Genomic DNA, 21,924 nt, shown 5'->3' with positions numbered 1-21,924 from the left:
CATGAGACTTAATGAAACCTCAGGATGTCTACTAGAAGAATGAGTGAGTGGAAGGTCTAGCCCCATTTTAGGCTGTAACCAGCACCCATATCCCAATAAGCTAGAGCAGCCCAGGCAGGCATCATACCCCTCCCTCCACAGGATCTAGCCATGGAGCGGAGAGGGAGAGTGCCAGAGCCGGACAGTGAACATATCTGATGTGCCAGAAGGTGGCAGTGTGGTGGTGCCTGGAGAGGTTGGACACCAGAAGTAAACTGGAGCCACTAGCTGGGGTCAGTGAGATGGCTCAGTCTCAGAGGAGAGGGATTTGTGAAGGTTTGCTGTGTCCATGAGGAGACTTCAGTCCTTCTGGGCTTAGGGCTCAAATCAGAAGCAGGGTAGCTCGGTGGTGATGACATGATCATGGTGGTGGTCAGAAAGGACCACAGCTCTGGGGCCATGGTGTCTCGAGGGCTCACCCCACAGATTCAGAGAGTCACAGCCTGAGAACCCCAATATCCCACCAAGGGCCTTAGTGTTGCCAAGAGCTCACAGGCCTCCACGTCTACTACCAAGGAAAACTGGTAGTGGAAGGAACCTGGATTCATCTGATGGATTCAAAGTCTACATGATTCCAGGGAATATATGGACGTCTCACACTGGTTTCTGTACCTTTTATTTTGTATTCTAACAGAAGATTTTGCCTCTTAAAATCTTTCTCATCATTCAAAAGAATATACCAATTCAAAATTAAAACTGAAGGACACGTTGCATATCCCAGATGAACAGCAAGGACAAGTCTTTCAAACTACTTTTTCTCTGGCAGCTTTGCCTGTGATCTCTGCACCAATTCCCATACTTTCGTAACCTCTCGCTCGCTCACTCTCACTCTCTTCCTCTTTGCTCTTACATTTCAGAAAACTGCAGCATGTGAACCTCTGTGTATGTGTCTCTGTAAAGCATCCACTTATGTAACTCTTCCATCCATTATCTAAAAATATGTCACTGTACTTGGCTTGGTAATGTTTTTCAGGCTTACATTTATACTCAACACTTGAGAAGTATCACGGTAAGCCTGTTGAAACTTCCAATGTAAAAGCTCAGAAATTCTAATAAGCACTAGACTACACTCACAAATAAAAACATTCCTCCTAATCCTCGGCTGAAGGATTCAGGGTGAATTATTAGAACAATAGAGATTCCATCTTCCCGGATGAAACCAATTTCTGCTGTCTCCAAAGGTTTTCATTAAATGCCAGGGAAAAGTGCCAGGTTAGGGGCCAGAGGCAAGAGCAGAAATCCTTTCCTAGTCACTTGCTAGCTGTGTACAGTTGGGGTCACTTGCTAATCTTTCAAGCCTTTTCTAAAATGGGGGTATTCAGGGGCACCTGGGTGGCTCAGTCGGTTAAGCATCCAACTTCAGCCCAGGTCATAATCTCATGGTTTGTGAGTTTGAGCCCCGCGTTGGGCTCTGCACTCACTGTGCAGAGGCGGCTTGGGATTCTCTCTCTCTCTCTCCAACTTGGGTGCTCTTTCAAAATAAATAAACTTTATAAAATTAAAAAAAATAAAATGGGGGTATTTGAACCCTCATGCAGTCATTGGAAGGACCGAACGCCATGACATGCCTGAAAAGGTCAAAGCTGTCAGAGGCCTGACAACTGAGAGCTTTCTCTTCCCTTTCTTCTGATGGTAATTGTGCTTCGATTAGCTTTCAAAATAGGGACCTCTGCTACCACTTTTGAATCGGCCCCTTGGTAGAAGAAAAAGCCTCAGAACTAGGACCCTTGTGTGGGCCCACCACTCGCTGGATTGTCCTGGGAAAGCCACCTTTATCTCTTCATCTCAGTTTCCTTATCTCAGTGACATGGGGTTTGATCAGATGATCATAAATGTCTCTTCTCAGTGTATGATTTGGGGTTTAACCTTTCCATCCAGTAGCACACCTCTGTGAATTAACTAAACCAGGGAAGAAGATACAGTAGCATTTCTTTTTCTGAACTGGCAGAATATCTAGCTGGTGGGTTCTGATGCAGCTGTTTTTATTTATTTATTTTTTCCTTCCTGCTTTGCTCCATGCTTTCCAAGTGATGATCTCATTTAATTGTTGCAAGAACCTTAGGAGTTTGGTCAGGCAGATATCACTGTCTGGCATAATTTCACAGATGATGAAAATGAAGCCGCGGGAGGCTGGAGAGATCTGCCTAGATCACTCAGGTGGTTGGAGAGGTTTCCTGGACTCTGAAGACCAGTGATGTGCAGGGAACCCGGTGGACACAGAGGGCCTCTGTCACCACTGCATCCACATTTGTCACAGCCACTGTCATCTCTTGCCAGGGGTATTGTAATGGCTGCACAACCAGTCCCCCTCCTTGCACCCTTCCACGCAAACAGTTGCTTCTCAACTAGAGGCCAGGGTGTGGCTCTAAAAGTGTAAGTCAGAGCATGTTCCTCCTCTGCACAGGCCCCCTCTACAGGCTCCCTTCCCACACAGTGTCAGTCCTTACACGCCCCAGACCCCACGTGTCCACCTGTCTGCTCGCCCTTCCTCCTACACACAACTGCCTCACTCACTCCACTCCAAACTCATGAGTGTCCTTATTGGTCCTTGCACATGTCAGGCACCCTCAGGACCTTTGCACTGCAGTTCCCTTGACCTGAAATGGCCTCCCACAGAGATAACTGCACCATCATTCCTTTATTTCCTTCAGGCCTCTGGGTAAATATCACCAAATTAGATAGGTCTTTTCTGGGGCATCCAATTCTTGATTTTGGCTCAGGTCATGATCTTAGTGTCACGATATTGAGCCCGTGTTGGATTCTCTATTTCCCTCTCTCTGCCCCTCCCCTGCTTGTGTGCCCATGTGAGTGCTCTCTCTCTCTCAATATAAATATTTTTTTTAAAAAGAAATGTCTTTCCTGGCCACTTGTAAAAAGTTATACTCCTAATAATCTTTACCTTCTAGTGTTTTTTCCCCACAGCATTACGACCTGTCAGCCTATAACATTTGCTTTTCTAATGTTACTACTCATTGTCTATTTCCTCCTCTAGAATGTATGCCCCCTGAGGGCAGTGGTGTTTGGTGACATATCGCAAGTGCTTAGAACTGTTCTGATGCACACTAAATGTAGGATAAGTATTTGTTGAATGGATGAATGAACCAAATCAGGGCACAGAAGTATGGCCTGAGAAATATCGAAGAAGAAGTGAACATTATCTATTTGCCAAGCTAAATAAAGGAACTGTTTACCAGATAATAGGCATGTGAGCGGAGCCCAAGGGTGGGGCTTTAATTCACTCCCCATAAGTGGCCTGGGCTTTATTCAGTGGGAAGAATTCATATGGAGGTTACTGAACCCATTCAAATTAGGAGGAGACTGCATTCAAAATGGATGAAGCTCAGAGCAGTTAGGGTATTATCATATGCATGTATCTCTGTACTTTTGGACACATTTTCCCCTCAGCCTTCAAAGCCTCCTCCCTCTTCATCCTTAGCCCCCAACCTGGGGAACTCCTATTCAGCCTCCAAAGCCAGTTCTAACATGGGTTTTCCTGACCCCTCAGGCTGAATTAGCTGGTTCCCTATCTATACTAATGTGTTTGTGTTATAGTTATTGGCCTATAATATTCTTTATTCTTCCTTGATAAAGTATGACTGCTAGCACTTTTAGTGCTATCACTGGGACATTCCAGCAAACCAGGACAATTGGTCACCCTAAGTGTGAGAACCCAAAGGAATCCTATACCACTTTTCTTTGTCTTTCCAGAGTCTAACTAAGATCTGGAGCATCAAAGGGTTAGTTAAGTAGAAAATGTGCAGATGTGCACTCCAGTTTTTAGAGGCTGGGCTGAGTTCTCTTTGAGCCTGTTGAAGATGATCTCTGAACAGCTCAGAACAAAGTGAGAATTATCAGCATGAACAAATCTTATGAGAAACAGAAGTTCCTTTCATGCTTGCCCAGCAGGCTGATAACCAGAAGGACACAGACTTAAAAAATGCAAACCAAATACACAGGTGGTTCTCAGCCCTCCGGATCTTGCTGCTCAAAGTGTGTTCCACGGACCAGAAGCAGCAGCGCATCTGAGACCTTGTTAGAAATGCAGAATTTCAGGCCTTCCCCAAAACCTACTGAATCAGAATCTACATCTCATGAGGATCCCAGCTGATTCATTCACACAGGAAGCGTTGAGAAGCACTACTTCTGGGTACATAAGAAATGCCCGAGGACCAGAGCCAACACTGGCATCGCCAGCCTACCCCTTGTAAATGGTGATTTGGTGGGGGATTTTCATACATTACAAAGACTGAGAAATGCTCCAAGTGTCTTTATCCTGTTTCCTATGTTTCTCAGGATACCTGGACCACCTGTATCTAGTGTTTGCGGAAAAAGATTTCTGAGCAATACCTGAGAACACGGAATCAGAATCTTGGTTAGGCCTAAAATCATATTTTCAATAAATTTCCCAGGGGATTCTGATGTATACCAGCGTTTCTGAACCTGTCTTAGGAGAAGGAAGGATGGGGAGGGAATGACAGGTGCTCCTGCTTTTCTGTTCTTGTTCTTTTAACCTGTCTTCAACTCCTTCATTAAAGACAAAACTGACATTTTGTAGTATCACTCTTGAAGAACTGATCTCTCTTATTTTCAGGCCATGTGGCTTAGATATGAGCAGCACTTCTAGAAGTAGGCACATGAATTGGGCCTGACCAATGAGAAGGCTTCCCCTTGCTCACTGTGATTGCTTCAAGGTTGGGCCCGTAACTCGAAGTCAGTCCATTTCTAGAACTACTGGGAAAGAGGTACTCTTTCTCGTGGCTTCCTAAGCCGCAGCATTTGAGAGATGGGCTGCTGGCAGTCTCTGCTAATGTCAGGGGAAGCCTGCCAACACAGAAGGAAGCTGAGGCAGATGGAGGTCGGGAGAGGTACAGAGGTAGAAACTTGCCCATCGCAGAGCCGGGGAACCGGTGGTGTTGATTCGGTGCTTTAACGAGGACCTTAGAGCGGCTCAACATTAGGTATTAAATGAAAAATGGATTTGGGGTGCCTGGGTGGCCCAGTGGGTTGAGCATTCAGCTCAGGTCATGATCTCACGGTTTGTGAGTTTAAGCCCCGTGTCAGGATCTGTGCAGACAGCTCAGAGCCTGGAACCTGGTTCAGATTCTGTGTCTCCCTCTCTCTCTGCCCCTCCCTTGTTTGTGTCTCTCTCTCAAAAACAAATAAACATTTTAAAAAATTAAATGAAAAACGGATTCTGTCATGAAGTAATTTGTAAAATGTTCCATTAAACAAATTTCCACAGAGTTCCCTTCCAAGGACTTCTTAGATTCTTTACCATTACAAATCACACTGTGAGTTTCTAAGTGGTATATTATAAACATGGATTTAAAAAAATCATATAGCGTATTATGGCACAGCGTCTCTTGAAAAGCACAGGCTAATGGTTTACAAAATGTTCCTACATATATTTTATGTAAACCTTCCAAGAGTTTTTGAGGGTATCCCTGTTGGTACAGGTGATGCTCTTAAGGCCAGAGATTTTGGGTGGGTTGCCCAAGGCTACCAGCACACACCATTTCTCGCACCCATGCCACAACTGACCTGGTCCCACAGGGATTAGCTCCAGAGCCGGAGAGAAGGTTCGAGGCCTCCCCTGACCCCTGGGACTGTGGTCTTTCCAGGGTTCTCTGCTACCTGAGGTGGTATTTCCTGGAATGAAAACAAGCCAAGGACAGTTGGTTGGTCTGTGTGGATACAGCAAAATTACACCGAATTACACATATGTTAATGGATGCAAACATAGTACAAATAAACTCCTGGCCTTTCTCTTTCAGGTGGCTCTTCAGAAAATCTTTATAGAGACCATTGCCCTAGGAAATCAGAAGCCAGAAAGGGAGTCACTACAGGAACAATAAAAGGAAGTCCTAACCTGTGTTTCCAATTTAAATCAAGGTTCCCATGAGATTAAACAAAGGGCGGTGCATAAGCTTGGAGCATCTCTTCTCCCTGGATAACATTAATCTCTGCTGATGCTATGCCAGTATACTCAGTCGTCCCAGGGATTAGTTTTAAGGATTAAATTTTGGAACTTTTATCCAAATCAAACTCAAGAATGCCCCTCTGAGGGGCGCCTGGGTGGCTTAGTCGGTTAAGCGTCCGACTTTCGCTTAGGTCATGATCTCGCGATTTGTGGGTTTGAGCCCCGTGTCGGGCTCTGTGCTGACTGCCAGCTCAGAGCCTGGAGCCTGTTTCAGAGTCTGTGACTCCCTCTCTCTCTGACCCTTCCCTGCTCATGCTGTCTCTCTCTCTCTCTCTCTCTTAGAAATAAATAAAACATTAAAAAAAATTTAAAGAATGCCCCTCTGATTCATCGTGTGCTGAGGCTAAATCTTCCTTTCTATCAATACTTAATAGATCCAAAATGATAAAACTAGAAAGTAAAATAGTGTTCTTTTATTTAAAGGGCATGCTCTTTCCACTACATCACACGAGAAGGAAAGGATAATGTTGAAATACCAGCTCCAGTGAGATTTAGCTGTGTGGTCTCAGGCAAGACACACTACCTCTCTGGACCAGTTTCATCAGCTATGAAATAGAGGAAATAATGTCCGTTCTGTAGGAATATTATGGGCATAAAATGATGGAAGTTATGTGAAACCACACTTTGAAAATTATGACACACAAATGTTCTTTTATTTATACTGCTTCTATTTTTCTACAACTAATGTCAGAGCAGAAATAAATACGAAGCATTAGAGGGGAAAGATGAAGATACAATAAAATTGAGGGGCTCCTGGGTGGCTCAGTTGGTTGGGTGTCCAACTTTGGCTCAGGTTATGATCTCATGGTTTGTGGGTTCCAGCCTCACACCAGTCTCTGTGCTGACAGCTCAGAGCCTGGAGCCTGCTTGGGATTCTGTGTCTGCCTCTCCCTCTGTCCCTCCTCTGCTCATACTCTGTCTCTCTCTCAAAACAATAAAACTAAAAAAAAAATTTAGTCTCTCTCCCCTTCTCATTGTCCTTCATCCAGGTGTTAGAAAAACAAATACAGTTGTCTTCATTATCTAAGACTTGGTTTGGGAAAATAACGGCAGACATTTCCAAAGTTGCTTATCATTGACGAAGTGAGTTCACTCCTATTATGTTGTTTCATTAATTCACACAAGATTTCCAAGTACATCCTCTGTGTTGCGCCCTGTGTTGAGAACCAGTGAAGTCTTTTCCTCATCAAACACTCCCACGGGGAAGAAGACCAAGGTGAAGCAAGTCTCTGCCAGGCACTCGCATTTCACACACAGGCACTTCCCCTGCCTTCCTAAGCATGACCAGAATTACACAATAATATAATTTCTTTAAAATGAGTCTTTTTTAAAACAAAGTATCCATTAGGGTACAGTCCTGGTTTAAAATCTTTTCCTTCATTTTCTGATCATGGGCCACATTTTTTTTTTTAATACTGAGAATAAAGTTACCATCATTTTCATCACTGCTATTCTGTTTTCTTATATTTTTTACATATCTAATTTGGCATTGAGCATCTGCCTTCCAGCTCTTAGAACCAAGATTCAGGTGCAGGCTCTAAGACGAACTTGCCAATTGAGTTCAACCAACACTTTATTGAGTGCTCTCGAATGAGAGGCATCCTGAAACTCCAGGACCTTCACCACGTGGGTCAACAACTGAGGCTGGCCACGCCCACTGCGACCTCGCCGGAGGCCCTGAGCGCCCCCCACCAGAAAGCCTTCTCTGATGGAGCTAACGTGTAACCAAAACGAAAACTTCAGCCTGTGTTATTACAGGTCTTTCTTTTCTGCTGGGCTATGCACACCGAGGAACACAGAAATCTTTTTTATTTTAATTGTGAAACATTCCCGTTAAAAAACATACTCGTGGCTGGCATGTTTAATTGAGCTCCTGAGAGGGTGCGTCAGTGAGACTGGGGATGAATCGCCCGCATTCCCATTGGTCTCACCAAGAACCCATTGATGCTTCATAAATCCAAGCCGGTACAAATCTAATTGAGTTACCATGCTGAATTAGCTCACATCTAAATGGCATTCATGTCTACAAATGGAATAATTAGAGTCTAGAAAATGGGATATATCAAGTGGCATCCCAAGTGACAACAGAGAGGCATTTGTATTCATTCAATCAACTGCTTAAAAAAAAAAGCTGCTGTAAGACTTGACTTGGGCTGGATGATTAGATGCAGTGTATGCATGCTTCGCTCCTTATTTTTAAAAAATATTTATGTTTATTTGCAAGAGGCTCCTCTACTCACTCCTCAGATACCTGAAAAAAGAAATGTCAGGCCTGAAATTATTTTTGACCACCTAGTTTAGAAAACAAGAAAAGGGAGTAAGGGATAGTCCCATTTCAGCCTACAGCTCTGTTTGTTTTCCACGATTGGAAATGGCATTCTTATTTCATTCCTTTTGAGCTGTATTTTTTTTTCGTCCTGCATTTGCTTCTAAGTACCCTGGTTAAGATGAACTCACACCGCGAGGTGGGGGGCAGGGGGGAGGCACAGGTGGATTCAGATGTGAATGCCAGACCATCCTCTATTTGAAAAGTGCCTAAGTACCTAATCATAAAAAATAAAGTTCCCATCTTGTCCAGAAAGAATCTCATTAAATGGTTTTATTTCCAAGTTATTTTAGTTGTGAAATTTTAGGATATTTGAATTTAATGCTTCTTTGATTAATAGTTCAACTCAGCAAATATTACAAACAGGAAGAAGGCATTTTGACTATGCAGGCTAATAGCCTCCCTCTAATTCACACTGTAGTCTTCAATCTAATTTACATGCTTAGTTTATTTATTACCCCAATTAAGTTTTGCAAATAGTTTGCAATGAGGTCCCTATGACCTCATAACTCACAATTACTCTTGGGATCTCCTGCCCACTTTGGCACGTTTTGAATAATATTGCAATATCTTCCAGGAAAGGATTGTACTTAGAAAATGATGGATGGTGATTGAGAGCATCTTGTCCATAAAAGACTGGATCTGAGATGTGTCTTTGGTCTGCTAACTAGTTGACAAACCTAAGCTTTTGGATCTTTGGGATGTCAATGCTCCCTGTGGCCATCGGTTTTCTCACCATATCCACTGACGATGTCCATGGACTCTCATCAAGGGCAGGGGTGCCTCAGTGTTAGAAGTCTGTGCCTGCTGTAAGGTCAGTCCTTGTAGCACACACATAGGATATGGTATTATTTGATGGGGGCCAGAAGGATTTATGTCCCTAACCCAATTTATGCTGTCCATTAAAGATTTTAACTGGTAAAATCCAAATTAAGTCTCTAGTTTAGTTCATAGTATTATTATATCAATGTTAATTTCTTAGTTTTGACAAATGTACCATGGTCATGTAAGATGTTAAATCACGAAAAGCTGAGCGAGGGATATATAGGACATCTTTGCAACTTTTCTATATATACATAAAATTACTTTAAATTAAAAGATTTTTAAAAATCTTTCTATCTGCAATTTCCAAACCTAGTAGCATCTTTATAAGAGTTCTCCTATGTTTATAAGAGTTCTCTACTCAAGAGTGGACCAACCTAAGACTGGAGCATGTGGTAGAGGGGGAGATTTGCAGGGAGAAGAGAAATAGACGGGGAGCCTGGTCTCAAGTCCCAGCTCTGACATGCACCAGCTAGGGAACTTGGACAAGCCCCTTGATCAATCTGTACCCTAATTTCCTCATCTGACTGAAGATATCAATAATGCCACCATTTCAGAGTGAAATGTGAAAATAAAGACTATGCTTTAGGAAGATAAAAAACTGTACACAATTTTATTAACACCTCTGGTGGAGGTGAGTGTCAAGAGCAAAACTGGCATGTGAACAATACCTTACGATACTATAGAAATTACTAAAAGAGTCTTTGGAGCTAATTAGACAAATCTACGTTTACAAATGAGAAACCCAAAGTGCAGAAAGTAACTGGTCCAAGGGTGATAGCCAGAAACAGAACTCATACCTTCTAATTCCCTAGCCAGTGCTTTTTCACTGAGTTGTGATATTTTCCAATGTGTGTCTCCTTTCCAGTTTTTATTTGGAAAACATCCCCTCCCACAACTTCTAATATTTTTTTACTCTGTAATCACAGTGAATTTCCAGACCAAAAGCTTGCCTTTGAAAGATGGTCTAGTTTTCAATTCAGAGAAAAATTGTTAAAATAAATGCAATGAGAATACTGCACAGAAATGGAAATTCAGCCTGATGACATCCATATTCAGCTGCATAAAACCTGTCCTACAAATAGCTGAGATTAAACACCCTGGAATCTAAGCTCCTCTAAAACCAGAAATGCTTCCCAGTTTCTCCATTTGCCCCACAGCATCGCCTCCCTGCAGTTTTACAGGTACAAAATCTTGGGAGTCATTTTTCTTTTTCTGTCACTGTCTGAAGTTAACATCTTATCTGGGATCCTCTTGGGAGGAGAATCTAAGCCTGACTCATCTTCACAAACTCCCCAGCAGCTCACAGGATGTCTGATGCCTCTCACACATCAGGTGTTCAAAACTGTTGCCTGAATGTGTCTATATGAAAGCTCTTGTGATACCTTTCAAAAGCTCATGTCAGGTTTGCTAAGGGTCCCAAGGAAAGAGCATTTCTCTCTGCTTCTTTCCACACTTGAAATCATGCAATATTAATAGATAAATTAATTGACTTCACTGCAAGTTAGGGTAATGGATAGACTTCCCCATATAAGACAGATTCCAAAACAATCCTCAGAAAAGNCATGTGCTCCTGTGCATCAGCATTTCTGTATCCCTTGGGTAAATTGAGACTGCAGTCTTAATATTAATTTTTTCTACTCTGGATTACTATAAATTTCATTAGCATGTTTGCTATTCTAATCTGTGGATCTGTCCATGTATCACCACACTGTAATTTACCTTGTGCTATTTATCTTGTGCTAATATCTCATATTGGCAATTCAATCCCTGAATGTTTACTTTTTGAAATAAATGATGAAAGGCAAATCAGCTTAAGATTTTGAATACCATGAGGCACCTGGGTGGCTCAGTCGGTTAAGCGTCTGACTTCGGCTCAGGTCATGATCTCATGTCTGTGAATTCGAACCCCGCATCAAGTTCTGTGCTGACAGCTCAGAGGCTGGAGCCTGTTTTGGATTCTGTGTCTCCCTCTTTCTATGCCCTCCCCACTCATGCTCTGTCTCTCCCTCTCAAAAACACCCATTAAAAAAATTTTTTTTAAAGATTTTGAATACCAAGCCCAGCAAAAGGATATGGAAAAGTAACTTGGTTAACATGTTAAATAGGTTTTGTTAATTCCAAATGATGGTAACACACTTGGAGAGTTTGCGTCTGGCCAGAATAAATGCATCCTTCACCTGGCCTCTGCAGCAGAGAACTGATATGGGAACAATAGGTCTGTTTACTCAGATTTCAAGAGAAAAGTTTCCTCAGGAACTATGATTCAACGGGGAAAGCTTTAGGGAAGGGTCATCTTGGCTGACAATGACTGAGAGAATTCTGGTACAATTTTATATATCCATTAATTTCTGGATTCATTTATTCAAGAATTTGTTTATCTGAAAAGTAGAGCAATGGAATAAATAGGCAAAATGGAAGTCCCAGTCCTTGTCCAGGACATATAGAAAGAATCACAGGTTGCACAAGGAAAAAAAAAAAAAGTAGCTCTCTTCATTAAGAAAAAAGTTTCTGGTGCGTGTGAGTGGCTCAGTCGGTTAAGCATCCAACTTCGGCTCAGGTCATGATCTCATGGTTCGTGGGTTTGAGCCCTGCCTCAGGCTCTGCGCTGACAGCTAGCTATGAGGCTGGAGCCTGCTTCAGATTCTGTATCTCCCTCTCTCTCTGACACTCCCCTGATCATGCTGTCTCTCTCTCTCAGAAATAAATAAAAAACATTTAAAAAAAAGAAAAAAAGTTTCTGTTGCTTTTAGCTGCACCTGATAGGAACCTGACTCACATCACTTACTAACAAAGGAAATGTCTTGCATGAGGAGGAAGTCTGGAGTTGGGTGGCCCCTCAGCAGCTTGGGGCTGTCATGAAGAGTTCTGTCCCTCCCTCTTTGCCCTTTGCTGATGTCAGCACATCAGCTTTGCTTTCAGACTGGCTCCCTTCATGAGCCAACAAATACAGGTTCATTTTCACAGGAAGAAGTGGGCCATTTCATCCTTGTGTACATTTGTAAGATAGGGCATCGTTTCTAGGAGCCTGAAGCAGATTTCCACTCCAGTTGCATTGGCTAAAACCCAGCCACATGCCTTCTTCTAAACAAATCACTGGCAATGGAAAGGAGATTACCAGGCTTCAGTCGGCCTAATCAGGATTTGCCCTTGGGCTGTGGTCACATTTCTGTGGAGTAGACATCTAAATAGACCTGAGTTTGTATTTGCAAGAAAGAAGGGATGACTAGCTTTGGTAAGTAACCCACAGTAGATCACAGTCTGCACAATGGCAGAGGAATCCAAACTCTAGGATGGGACTCTTCTGCTGTGATATCTGTTAGGCAGATGCGGAGAAGTCAGTGATTCTAATACCTTACGGGTACCTTGGTAATTAGAGATACAAAGGGCGAAATGAAATTATACTGGCCATGACCTGAGCTGAAGTCGGACACTTAACCAACTGAGCCACCCAGGTGCCCAGGGATTGTACATATTGATGACAATTAGGTAGCTTCTCTGTGAGCATGGAAACAAAATCCACAAACTATGTATTACTATGAAAGAAAACAAGGAGACTGAGTTTAGGAAGATCCAAAATTCAGTCAAGGTAGTCTGGGTTGCATTCCTTAAAGACAGACCAGGGATGGGGTTATAGTTAATAAGCTGTAACCTAATCAACATGATTGCATCTTGTTAAGAGAAAGAGCTATATAGAGAGGGGTTCAGAAGAATTCCAAAATACTCCAAAGAAGCCTGAAGGCAATCATTGTCAGTACCATCCATAGAATGCTCTAGGAAAGCCTTGCTTGGCAAGGTAGAAGTGTCTCATACTATCTTAACTGAGAAGCTCCCCTAATATCAACGACCTTCTGAATAAGTGGGCCTCTGTTAGCATTTTCTACAGGGAATAAATGTACTGGGCAGGTCTATGTGAGCAATCTGACCTCTAGACAGGTAAACTTCTTGCTATGGTCTGAGTGTTTGTGTCCCCCACAAATTGATATGTTAAAATCCTAACACACAAGGTGATGGTATTAGGAGGTGAGGCCTTTTGGAGGTGATTAGGTCGCGAGGGCCCAGCCTTTAGTGCCCTTATAAAAGGGCTGAGAAAGTGCCCTTGACCCTTCTACCCCTGTCAGGTTACTGCAGTAAGATGGCTGTCAAAGAGGAAGCCTGGTTTTATCAAATCCTGAATCTGCTGGCATCTTGATCTTGGACTCCCCAGCTTCCAGAACTGTGGTAAATAAATATGTATTGTTTATAAACCACTCATCTATGGCATTTTGTTACAGCAGCGCAAATGGACGAAGACACTTCTCACTGTAAAACAATGAACTGACTTCCTGATACTGTAATAGACAATTAGGATTCCTGTGTGCATTCAGAGGAGGTATAAACAGACACACACGAATGCCAGTTGATAGCTTTTTTTTTTCTTCAGTTATTTTCATCTCTCCCCAAGAGATAGATCTACTCCACAGCAGTGGATAAAATCGAAAGAGGCAGTCCTGAAGGGTGGTGCGTGTACGGAGATAAACTCACCTGCACAGCCTCTCAACTGATTAGTCATTTGTTTTTGTTACCGTCTGTGATTAGGAGTTCTCCAGCCTGCCAACTGGTAATTAATGAAAATGTTCTAATTTTTGTTTAATAAGACAAGAAAACCCTTCCATTTTTATGCTAAACGTCTTCGACTAACTCAACTTGACAATATCTACAAAACTTCATATCATTAAACCTTACTCAACTAAAAATTCCAGCCTATAATTTTTGCTTACTATTTTAAAGTGTTTTTTTTTTTTTTAAGAAGCCAGTCAGATAAGCTTATATCAAGTGTTTGGTTTTTTAAAACTCCATATCTGGGATCTGTAAAGATTCAGCTCAACCTCCTGCACTGCCTCCATCTCCACCCACAGGCTCGGAGATGCTAGTTCACAGTGATACCAGGGAGCCAGTGGCTTGCAAATGTCTCAGGAGTCAAGGAAGACTTTCACAGGACTGTACCAGGGAAAAACAATCTAAGAGGCATTTCAACAAGAATTGCAACCAAAAGTGATTCTGATGAAGTTTCAGGCAACTAATCAAAGCCCTGGGCAATTTGTTCCTAACAGAAAGCTGTTTCTTGTAACCATTCAGTTGTTCTTCCATCAGATTGAAACTCTTCAGCTGTGCCTTCCATTTTTTGCAAGCTCTGTCCTTATTAAAACACAGTCTGTGGTGTTAATTTATTCAAATTTGCACTCTCTAGCCCCTGGCACACAGGGGGCACTACTTATCAAATGGCAATGAATAGTCATTGCTAAAGGTTGTGGGGTTTCCTGTAGGGATAAGGTGTTTCTTGCCATGAACCTGCAACATGCAGGAAACCAAATGTCAAGACAGGTTCATTGATTAACTGGGAAAATTAACTGTCCCCCCCTCCCCGTACTGAAAGTGGATGCGACAATGAAAATAAAGATATGTCTGTCCTCCAAGTTTGGCTGCAAAATGAAGCTGCTTGCCTCCCTTTAAAATTTTGCATAAAACCAACATCTCTCTCCTAGATTTAATTGCATCCTCGAACAGAACCTGAAGTCTTTCTTTTACTATTGTAAATAACATCTCATAAATCTGAAACTAAGGCAAAACAGAGAACCGAAAGCTCAGTGATATTTAAATCAGCAAAATGTAGATCACACACTCAGCTGTGTTCACATTTTGTTAAAATGATATGCTTTAAAAACCAATTAGTAGAGTGCATTATGTATGGACATAAATACTCTGTTACTAACATGCCTGCGTGAGAAGACCATGAGAAAAAAACACTCGATGAGGACCCATCAGTAGCAGCCACTACTGAAGTCAGCTGATGCTCAGACATTGCTAGCAACCGCAGGTCAGTTTTCACCACCAAGGAATGTAATGATAGCTTGCTGTCCATAGCCCATCCTGAAGCATAGAACCTAATTCTGACAGTTTTTATGTCCACTTCTGTGCATGTGCTTGTTGCTCAGAGTGCGGTCCAAGAACCAGCGGGATCACAGCAGACAGAATGTTAGCTCTTGTGCAGTACTCATGCCTATGCACACCCATGCACATGAACACACACCTCCTACTCCAGGCCCCCGTATCTCTGTCCCAATCACTTCTTCCACTCCTAACATACTGAATCATAATGCTCCTTTTAGAGGATCCTCAAGGGATTCAAACACATGTTAGAGTCTGACAGGCACTGGTGTATATCACTTTAAAAGTAAATAACTTCTTCAGTGTCCCCCAGTTTACTAGCTTCCACCATGAAAAGCACATAACCCAAGTGATTGTTTATCAGTATACAAAGCACAGAGAGAGGAAATTTTCCCCACGGAGGAACAGACTGAATAGTATTAACAGTGCTTTAAACTGTAATGAATTCCCAGTCTAATTCACTATGAGGTTTCAATTTATACCACATTTAGAGTACTCCAGGTTCAAGTAATCACTGCAGTAATTAGCTTACTTCCAGTCCTCCAAAATAAACCCACTAATTTTTGCAATCAGCCTTCATTTGGTTAATCACCAGTTTAATTGATTTAATTAGTTTGATCTGCAAAATTAGTCAAGTGTAAATACTGTTTTGTAAACAGAGTTTAGCTCCAAGCTGTAAGATAGGGAATTCTAATTCAAACCTAGAGTTAATAACAAAACCCACACATACAGGATTTGTCATGGCATACAGCAGTTGCAAGTTTTCAAGACAGAGGCCCTTGGAGGTTCTGATGAATGTTTTGGAAATGTGCTATTGTAATTACAGTATTGACTAAGCGATGAGACAACCAATTCGAACAGATATCACAATTACCATACAGTGACTGTGTTAAACATTATAAAAGGAATTCTTTCCATATCTCTTCCTACATGAGCTGGCTCAAATAACTTGAATGAATGTTCAGAGGGCTGTTCACATTCGAATTTCATGTTCTTTTTAACGTGTCAAGTCTTGCCCACTAAAGGATATTTTAAACGTTCCCTGAAACAAATTTTAATACAATAACTGAATTTTTAAAGCTAACATGTCTACCTATTTTAACAATATGGAATGCAAAAGACTCATCACACACCGTGTGATACAAAATACATCTTCACTTTTTAGTAGCTTTTAAGTAAAAATTTGACAAGATAAAAATCCCCTTTAAACACCCCCAAATGAATTCATTCTGTGTGCTAAACTCAGTAGATCCCCTATAGAATAAGACAATCTTTCCATTTAAAATCACTGCCTCGTATATTGTAAATGAGGGAGGGATTAGGTAGGAAAGTAATTGTTTATAGACTGTATTTTCCCAGATTGCTTCTCATTACTGAGCCACTATTAATGCTCCCTCTTTGGAATTTTCCACACCTTTGCTTGATTTTTTAAAAAATTTAATTCGTATTATGTGAACACTTTGGGATTCTGTTAACTGTGCTAACTGACATGTTTAAACTGGATTGAAAACCATTCAGGGGAGTGGTGCTATAAATAATTTATCAAATCGTTGAGAATACGAAAGACAACAAACTGGGCCACCTAGTACAGTTTTTATAACGCACTGAATGCTGAGACAGAGGCTAGGAATAGGGGCGTGGAAGTGGCCTCTGAATGCAGGTCCTAGTAACTGTCACTAAAACTTTAAAAATTTATCAGTTTAGAAAAATGGTATGAACTTTTTTGTTCCAAACACAATGTTTATCTGCAAAGCATACATTTATCAGGCCTATAACCCTTCATATAGCCTCTGTAAGCTTTCTTCCAGCTCAAGCTTTGCTGCAATGAGTCAGAGAGTAAATATTTTAGGCTTTGCAGGAAAGCAGTCAGAATCAAGATGGAAATGAATGAGTGGGGATGGGTGTATTCCAGTAAAACTTCTTATGGCTTCCAAAATTTGAATTTCATATAATTTTCACCGTATCAAGAAATATTCTTCTGATTGTATTTCAAACACCTGAGAAGGTTAAAACCATTCTTAGTTCACAGGCTGTACAAAAATGGGTGGCAGGCAAATTTGGCCATGGTTTCCCCATCCCTACTCCAGTTATTATGAGACAGGTGATTACTGAGAGTTAGTAGACCCATATTTCCAACTATGCCACTTCAAAGTCCATCTTATAACCTGTCCTTTACAATTTCATATCAATTTTATAATGACTGCTCCTTGCTTACAGAGTCATTTCACATACTAGATCTGAAAGGCACAGAGGCAACAAGGAACTGGACATGGGGGCTCAGCTGGTGTTAAAGAGAAAGAGAAAGGATCAGAGCCTTATATGCAAGCATGAGATACTAACTACACCTTTAGGAGTCTTCAGGGCAGAGTTGGGACCTCTCCGCCTCCAGCTGCCTCTACTGTTCACTAAACCCTTCTGGTGACATTTTCCCTATTGAATAGTGTTCTAAGTTATTTTTACTCTGAGTTGGCTTCATTTGAAGCAAAAATACTGTAGTTGTGGGAAGGGGAATTGGTTGAAAATCAAAATGTGGTTCTTCCATTCTTATTCTTCTGCAGAATGACTCTGAGCCCCAAATCTCTTCTGGAAGGTTTTGCAGATACACAGTTGGGTATTATTACTCATTTACCATTATCCCTGACAAGGCACCTGGAATTATTACCAAGGGGATTTGATAACTATGTTTCAGTAAGTGCTTAATTTTCTACAAATTCCCCACAGGTAAAAGATGAGGAGCCTAAAATGTATTCATTTCAAATTGTTCCACTAACATTGCCAGAGAATTCCAAAAGACAAAAAAGAGCATTTGAAAAAAAAAAAATGAGTCTGATTTAACCTGTCTCATTTCAGCAGCCACAGAAGCTTGCTTGGGAATTCTTATTGCATCTTAGTGGGTGCGTGACTTTGGGGAGGTCATTAATCCCTTTAAGCTGCAACATCTTTTCTGTCAAGTGGGTTCACAGAATGTGCCTTGCTGATCTTGGGACACTGTATTGGTGACCTTGGGGCGTTCTCACATAAGAAAACTGTGTGTGGAAATGCTCTGTAAAAGGGACAGTGATTCCATTAAAGAGGCTCCATTAACACACATGTACTAAGCATCTTCTAAGCTTAGGAGGCAGAAATGAATATGTGGAGGTAAAGTAGGTCAGTACTAAAAAGCAGGGCAAGCAAATGTTGTGTAAGTTGAAACACCTAGTTTTCCTGGTATGCAGTAGCCAGGAAAGTCTTGAAGGAGGAAATAGCTAAGCAGAAGGAGGGAAGAATATTTACGGAGTGAGAAAGGCAATGCTCTTCCATCTCTCCACATTTGATAACTTTTTCCTTCTTCTTCTTCTTTTTTTTTTAAATGAGGGCTTCCTGCTCTAGCTCAGGATATTTGTCTGCGATTTCCCTCTGCAGGATTTCTACAATAAGCACCCACTCCTGACTTCTTGTTGGACTTAGGCAGAGGTACCTGAAGAAGGAAATAAACCCAAACCAGAGCCGTTTGCTTTGAAAATCTCTTACTGTTTCACTAGGTATGTTTAGGTGTAATAGGATATGTAACGGTTACATCTTATTACAGCTCTCCCGAACTTTTTCGGTCTAAGTACCCACAAAATCTCCAAATTATTTGTGTGATGTCTGTATTTCCTAACAAAGAAAAAGATTCAAACTGCAGACTTTAAGCATCTCAGATATTAAAACATTCTCAGGGTATTTATGTGAAAATGGTAAAGGATTCTTCGGGGAAAGCAGAAAACTGCCTCATAGTAGAACTGCCCATCTGGGAGTTCCAAGTGCAAATACTGGTAGGATTCCAGAGTCTTAACTTTTTTTCACAGCAAAAAGTCCCAAAATTATATGCCAGAGTACATCCAGGTTAATACATATATTTGGCCATGCTCCCCAGGGCCCTGCTAAATCCCCCCATGTTTTTATAGTCAGTATACTTTCCAGATCTTGGGTGCTAATTTGTATCACTCGTAAAAACAACTGTGAAAGCTATTTGGTGCTTGCAATGCAATTACCACTAGAGAGGTTTTGGGGTATTCTCATTAAACTGAGTCCCAGATGTTATTTGCCCTCGTGATTTCTGTTGATCCGTTCTTTGTCTGTTGTAATTATCAATCAAGATGAATGAATTGGTCGTCCACTTGGGGAAAAGTCTATTTCTGCATATGATCAGGACCCATGCTAAAAGAGCCTTCAGAGATACCTAACCTTGGAATGGGCCATTTTTGTGATTGCATGCACAGATGGGTGGAACAGCATTACTCTCTGTCTAAAACATGCTTGGGGTATTCATGCAATTTGTGGTATCTGTGAGTATGTGCAAAATCACTCACACACAGACATATACACACATTTCTGGACTGACTACAGATCTATATGTAACCCCTTCCTCGTCTAGTACAGTATTTTTGATGTGAAGATTTATATAGTAATAACCTTTCCAGGGAGCAATCTGTAATTGCTGAGCCAGGAAAAAATATCGTGCCTTAGGAACCTAATTACAATATTTTAGTATGTTTGCTTCCCTTGGAGTTTCCACCAGTATGCTCTTCACAGAAATCCAAACTACCCAGTGGGCACTCAGTCCACCTCAGAAGATTAGGACACCTTGTGAACAGGCATTAAACCATGGTCTTCTTTACCTCCACAGCCCTACTGTTTCCTGGGTGATCATGCTGGCAAGCATTCTCGAAAGCAATGTTTGTGGTATCAGACTGGCATGATGCCACCACACATGAAGCGTAAATCTCTTTTTATGGCTGTTTCCAATGCTCTTGGGAACAAACTGGCCATCTAACAAAGATTCTTTGAACTGGGAATTCAAATGGCTTTGGATAGGAAGAAATGTCTGTTTGGGAGGCAGAAGGAGGGGGAGACAGCACCGAGCAGCAGGTATGGTCATTTGCTAACAAATTCCGATGCTTCCATTCATCAGTGCGTAACATTACAAAGGGGAGAAGAACCTTTATTTCTTCAGTAAGACCAGGCAGCATTACCTATCCCACTTAAGAAAATGCAACTGAAAATTGTGTGTGTGTTGAAAAGGGAGAAATTAAGTCTGTTTCGTCAAAGACATATGATAAGCGTTTTCATTCAGTTCATTTGTGTCTCTGTATGTATACACTGTAATATACATATGTTATAAATTATATACATTATATCATATGTATATGTGATATATTTTTATATTAAAAGCACTATTTTTGCAAAAGGCCTGTTCTCCAGTTATCTAGGTGAGCTAACAACAAAAAATAGTGTCATTAATGTACACTGACATAAATTTTAAAAATCACTGTTTTTAACATTTGGAAGATAGCTCTGGGGAAATCTTGAAATCATATAAGCACGTCCTTGGTAGATTGGTTAGATGTTAATTTGCCTTCAGGAATGAATGAAGCTGGCTGCACTTCTTCATGAGGGTCACTCACTAGTAAGCCATTTTTCAGCTTGTAAAAAATTCTAATTCTCTTTTGTTTCAAATAAGCTAGAGGCCAAATTCTTTCTTTTGAATCAGCAAGAGCCTCTGTAACTGTCAAAACATTTTCCTAATGTCCCTTTAAAAAGGCCAGGGAACTTTGACAATGAACAACAAGGTCTTAAAAAGGTTTATAACCTTTACAGGGCACCTGGGTGGCTCAGTCAGTTAAGTATCTGACTCTTGACTTTGGCGCAGATCATGATCTGATAGTTCCCGGTTCCTGAGACACAGCACCGGGTCCTGCTCTGTGCTGTAATTCTGTCTCTTCTCTGACTATCTCTCACTCCCGCAAGTGCTCTCTCTCTCTCCAAATACAATTTTTTAATGTTTATTTATTTTTGAGAGAGAGAGAGAGAGAGAGACAGAGAGAGAGAGAGAAAGAGAGAGACCGAAACAGAGCACAAGCAGGGAAGGGAAAGAGAGAGAGACAGAATCCAAAGCAGGCTCCAGGCTCTGAGCTGTCAGTATAGTCCCCCACCCCCACCCTATGCAGGCCTCAAACCTATGGACCACGAAATCATGACTTGAGNATAAATAAACTAAAAAAAAAAAAAAGGAGTAGAAACTTTCACTCAGTTATCCCCTTTATTGGAACCTACTGCAGAGGAACTAGCCTAAATACCTAGAAAGTGTTTAAGTTACAGTATTAATACTAATAGGAAAAATTTCAAATGGATTACTTCATTTTGACTCATTTAGGTTAAGTAAACTATCATATATCCAATGAATTAACCTGCATTCATTAAATAGATCTATAAATACATCAAGTATATTTACAAATTTATATTTATATATTTGTATAAATTGTTATATGTAATAAATGTTATTAATATAGGTTAATTATTATACTGTATAAATATAATATATATTTACTTTAAGTTAAATATCTTTACAAATTTATATGATTCTCCGGGGCGCCTGGGTGGCTCAGCTGGTTAAAGGTCCAACTTTGACTCAGGTCATGATCTCACGGTTTGTGGGTCCGAGCCCCACATTGAGCTCTGTGCTGACAGTTAGCTCAGAGCCTGGAGCCTGTTTCAGATTCTGTATGTCCCTCTCTCTCTGACCCTCCCCTGCTCATGCTGTCTCTCTCTCTCTCAGAAATAAATAAAACATTAAAAAAATTTTTTAAAAACCAAATTTATATGAACAAGAGGAAATATGTGCACTACAATGTTAAATTTAAATTGCATAAGTAATGCAATCTTTAGTATATTAGGGGGGAAAGACTGGGAATCAATGGATCAAAATGCTAACAGTATTTATTTCTAGGTATAAAACTATGGCTGAGCTTCCCCTTTTCCTTCTACTATTCTCTGCTTTTTTTTTTTTTTTAAATGTTTTTATTTATTT

General features: G+C 41.1%; 1 protein-coding gene across 3 annotated transcripts in view; it reads right to left on the bottom strand.

The window, feature by feature from the left end:
* The window catches only part of LOC144218827 (uncharacterized), a 410,681-nt gene that overhangs the window by 86,470 nt on the left and 302,287 nt on the right, over positions 1-21,924 (bottom strand). For all 3 annotated transcript variants that reach the window (XR_013331275.1, XR_013331273.1, XM_077748804.1), the window contains one exon: positions 5,581-5,688. Coding sequence is in view for 1 of the 3 variants with exons in the window: in XM_077748804.1 (XP_077604930.1) it covers positions 5,581-5,688 (108 nt within the window). In the remaining 2 variants the exon portion in view is untranslated. The remainder of the gene's footprint in view (positions 1-5,580; positions 5,689-21,924) is intronic.

This window comes from Crocuta crocuta, unplaced genomic scaffold (assembly GCF_008692635.1).
Source record: "Crocuta crocuta isolate KB4526 unplaced genomic scaffold, BGI_CrCroc_1.0 scaffold130, whole genome shotgun sequence".
In the NCBI taxonomy this organism is placed as follows: Eukaryota; Metazoa; Chordata; class Mammalia; order Carnivora; family Hyaenidae; genus Crocuta; species Crocuta crocuta.
Note: the sequence above shows the minus strand (reverse complement) of the source record. Positions and strands in the feature narration are given on the sequence as shown.